Consider the following 4,234-nt stretch of genomic DNA (forward strand, 5'->3'; position numbering starts at 1 on the left):
TGCACAATAGCAGACATAAAACATTATGTCCGGTCTACTAGCTGTTAAATACATTGGAGATCCTATCATCTGATGATAGAGAGTCACATCAACAATCGGTTTCTCAAGAGATGGAGTCAACTTCGTGCCAAATTCCATTGGAACCTTTACTTTGGAATCTCCCGTCATGCCGAACTTTGCCAGCAGATTCTTCGTGTACGCTTCCTGATTAATGAAGATGCCTTCTAGTCCCTGTCTTATATTCAATCCAAGGAAAAAGTTAATCGGACCCATTACACTCATCTCAAATTTAGTCTCCATCAACTTTCTGAATTCAACTGTTAAACTAGGATTCGTGGAGCCGAAGATGATGTCATCGACATAAATCTGAACTATCATTAAGTGTTCACCCTCTTTCTTGCGAAAGAAGGTTCGTTCAACCGAACCTTGTTTGAATTTTGACATTTTGAGAAAACGTGTTAGAGTTTCATACTAGGCTCTCAGGGCTTGCTTCAAACCATAGACTGCTTTATCCAATATGTAGCAGTGATCAGATACTTCTCATTCACAAATCCGGGTGGCTATTCAACATATATCGTTTCTTCTAGTTCTCCATTCAAGAAAACACATTTTACATCCATTTGGAAAACTTCGAAGTTTTTGTGTGCAACATATACCAGAAAGATTCTCACTGATCCCAACCTTGCTACAGGAGCGAAGGTCTCTTCATAGTCTATTCCTTCTTCCTGACAATATCCTTTCACCACGAGCCTCGCTTTGTTGCGAATTACATTGCCTTCTTTATCTAACTTATTTCTAAAAACCCATTTTAAACCGACTACAAATGCATCCTTTGGTGTGGGAATCAGCCTCCAAACATGATTTCATTCAAACTCATGGAGTTCGTCTTCCATAGCTTGCACCCAATCAGAGTGATCAAGAGCAGCATTTACCGTTTTTGGTTTAATTTTGGAGACAAATGAATTAAACATGCAGAATTCTACTTGAGAGAATAAAGCAGCTTGCTTCGCCTTTAGTTGAGAGCGCGTGAGAACTCCCTCAGATGATTCACCAATGATTTGAGTATTAGGATGATCCTTTTTCCATTTTATGACAGGAGGATAATTTGGATCATAGGCAGGATTCAACTCAGCATTTACTTCTTCTTCAAGTTCTGATAGATCTCCTTCGTCATTTGTATTCTCATTCTCCCCCTCAAATGGTGAAGCGTATCCTATGTCAGACTCTGAATTCTCCCCCTCAAATGGACCTTCATGGGTTGGATCTTGTGATGGATTGACCCCTTGATAAGGCAATTCTGTTGTGTTTTGGTGTTGATGAACCCTCCCCCTGGAGTATTGAGCTTTCTCTTGGAGGGTCATTGGTAGTTGGATGATTATCTGATGCCGTAGGTTCGCTTTGAGTCGGCTTCTCGATTGGTTGTTGAGGTTCGCTTTACATGGCTTTAGAAGCTTCTCAATAATTTTCTTCAAGGAATCGATCTTGTTATCTGATGCTTTCACTTCTGAGTGAATCGCCTTCTTTGGTTCATCAAAGAGCATCATGTATTCTTCAAACATATTGGAAATGGGAATTGAGACTTGACCTGATGCCGGAAATATTTCTTCCGTTGGACCTTCGCTTGCTTGAATCTTCTTCATGTAATTCTCATCAAAAGTTACATAGTAGGTTTCTTCAATTTTCTTCAAGCATTTGTTCAGAACCCTATATGATTTTGAAGTAAGCGAATAACCAAGAAAGATTCCTTCGTCTGCCATAGAATCAAATTTGTTTTGGTTCTCGTTGGAGTTGAAAATGAAGCATCATGAACCAAACACGTGGAAAAACTTTACATTTGGCTTGTGATTATTCAAAATCCCATATGGTGTTATGGAAAATCGCATGTTGAGGAAGGATCTGTTCTGAGTGTAAGATGTAGCAGCGATTGCATCAGCCCGGAAGTATAGTGGAAGAGAAGCGAAGCTCAGCATCGTCCGGGCAGCTTCACATAAAGAACGGTTTCGCCTTTCAACGATCCCATTCTGCTGTGGAGTATAAGGAGTATAGAAGTTGTGAGTTACTCCCTTTTCTGCCAGAAACTCTTGAAGGTCTTTATTTTTGAACTCTAGACCATTATTGATTCTTTTGTTTCTTACCACCTTTCGCAGCTACAGTTCCACTTGCTTGATAAATACCTTCAGCTTGGGAGTCTCCTCTGATTTCTGTTTAAGAAAGAAAACCCAGGTGAAGCGTGAAGAATCATCTACAGTTACAAGTATAAACTTACTAACACCGATGCTTTTGATAGCCGAAGGGCCACATAGCTCGATGTATAGTAGTTCAAGGGGTTCGATGATCTTTGTATTGATACCAGAAGGATGACTTTTTTTTACTTTACTTGCCCATCTCGCATGTTGCGCACAGATGTTCCTTGTCAAATTTGAGAACAGGAAGTCCACGCACCTGATCCCCAAGCACCAGTTTATTAATATCTTTGAAGTTCAGGTGCGAGAGTCTTCGGAGCCACAACAACTTTCGTTTAAGTTCGCCTTTGTCAGTAGGCATACTGTTGGCTTTCCTCTTATTGGGTTGAGATCCAGAGGATACGTCTCGCCTTTACGCATGGATTTCAACAGGACTTTCCTAGTTTTCTTCTCGATGATTTCTGAACCCTCATCATTAAATGAAACCTTTAATCTAGCTCCCACAACTAGTTGAGAGACACTGATTAGATTATGCTGCAATCCTTCCATGTAAGTTACTTTACAAATCGAGAATTCGCCATTTGTAATCATCCCATATCCTTTGATCGTGCCATATGAGTTTTTTCCATATTTTACACATCTACCGTCCTTAAGGGACCGAAACACCCTAAGATGTTCCCTCCTTCCTGTCATGTGACATGAGCAACCACTGTCAATATACCATTCGTTGTCAAACTGCTCATCACTTATAACCTGCAATATTAAGCAGATTTAGGAACCCACAGTCTCTTGGGCCCTGGTGAGTATTTTACAGAATATGGAATTGCAACAAAAAGATCAACCATATATGTTCTTTTTATTAATTTGGTTTCATCTTTTCGTTTAATGGTGTAAACTTTGATTTTATTTTTATCTTGATTTAATTGGGGTGCATTATTGTTAGTTGGTTTTCCAGTTGAGTTTTTCTTTGGAGCTCTAAGGTTAGCTGACTTTTTCTTTACTTGTGCTTCATTATTAGAGACGAGTTTTCCCTTTCCTTTGATATCCTTCTCCGGGTTTGGTTTTAGTTGTGAGTGAGGAGGATGGGATTTTGGATCGAACCTTGACTTTTGGTTCTGGGCGTTGTAAGAGTTGGGACCGAAACTTCCTTTTCAGTTTATCTGATTACTTGTGTGGAAATGATTGCTTGAAGGAGATTTGTCCCTTAAGCTATTATTTATGAATGTTCTCTCTTGGTTTTGGTTTCTCCTCATGTTCTTCGGTAGTTGTTGAAGACATGCTTGATGCTGTCATTGGTTTTGGTATCTTTTTAGTGCCTCTTGAACTTGGCTTATCAAAACTTGAAGGTTTGTTGATTGGTTCATCCACGTATCTACCCTTGACTCTCCATGTGGTTCGCTCCGATAGTCCAACTGTTTCGTCTGCATTGTCTATGGGTGCATACCAGAAGTAGTTATCACAACCTTCAACATTATATTTGTTAACCAAGGAGGTCAACTCTGCCGTTTGTTTCTTAGTTATTCCTTTAAAAGCATATACTTGGTTCGGCACTGTTTGCACTTTTGATAAACTAACGCCTTTTCTTTGAGGACTTTAGATTTATCTTTGGAAATTCGAGCGAACTTCACAAAATTTTCAGATACAAGCAATTTTGCTGTTTCAGATCCGCTCTTGAGAAATTCGGAACAATCAATCTCGTCCTCTACTGAAATTTTCCTCATTTCACTTTCCTTATCAAATTCAGAAGTGGTTTCTAAATTCATTTTATTTTCTTAACTTAATTTGGCGTTGGATGAGTCAAACTTTCATATGGTCTCTGTTTTGATTTTTAACTTATCATTTTCGTCCAACAAATTCTTTAACATACATTAATGTTCTTTGGACTCATTAAAAGCCTCAATTTTTTCCAGTCCATATTTGTAGCTCATTGAAAGCTCATCTGAGGACATTATAGATTCACATTCAGCGATGACTTCGTCCTCCTTAAATTCAAGGAAAGGCAAAATCATCTTTTTACCTATCTCACAATCTAGATGTAACTGGGTGATATT

General features: G+C 38.9%; 2 protein-coding genes across 2 annotated transcripts; both read right to left on the reverse strand.

Annotated features, from left to right (window-relative positions):
• Nucleotides 1–863: 863 nt before the first annotated feature.
• On the reverse strand, nt 864–1,757 carry LOC145067136 (uncharacterized). Its single transcript, XM_079014340.1, has one exon. The coding sequence runs from the start codon at nt 1,755–1,757 to the stop codon at nt 864–866; it is 894 nt and encodes a 297-aa protein (XP_078870466.1).
• A 45-nt stretch (nt 1,758–1,802) lies between these two features.
• Nucleotides 1,803–2,732, reverse strand: LOC145067137 (uncharacterized). The gene is made up of 4 exons (XM_079014341.1): nt 2,547–2,732; nt 2,382–2,442; nt 2,175–2,242; nt 1,803–2,021 (listed from the first exon to the last, which is right to left on the reverse strand). The coding sequence occupies exons 1-4, from the start codon at nt 2,730–2,732 to the stop codon at nt 1,803–1,805; spliced, it is 534 nt and encodes a 177-aa protein (XP_078870467.1).
• Between the last annotated feature and the right edge of the window lie 1,502 nt (nt 2,733–4,234).

This window comes from Lactuca serriola, chromosome 8 (genome assembly GCF_051521515.1).
Source record: "Lactuca serriola cultivar US96UC23 chromosome 8, Lser_US96UC23_V15, whole genome shotgun sequence".
Taxonomy (NCBI): Eukaryota; Viridiplantae; Streptophyta; class Magnoliopsida; order Asterales; family Asteraceae; genus Lactuca; species Lactuca serriola.

Bases quoted from the DNA above. Each gene is read 5' to 3' on its own strand.
- LOC145067136 (XM_079014340.1), bottom strand. From the start codon at position 1,757: ATGGCAGACGAAGGAATCTTTCTTGGTTATTCGCTTACTTCAAAATCA.
- LOC145067137 (XM_079014341.1), bottom strand. From the start codon at position 2,732: ATGGAAGGATTGCAGCATAATCTAATCAGTGTCTCTCAACTAGTTGTG. The intron at 2,243-2,381 runs GCAAGTAAAGTA...TTGTAACTGTAG, and splicing joins GTGCGCAACATGCGAGATGG to ATGATTCTTCACGCTTCACC. The intron at 2,022-2,174 runs GTATTTATCAAG...ACTCCACAGCAG, and splicing joins AGGAGACTCCCAAGCTGAAG to AATGGGATCGTTGAAAGGCG.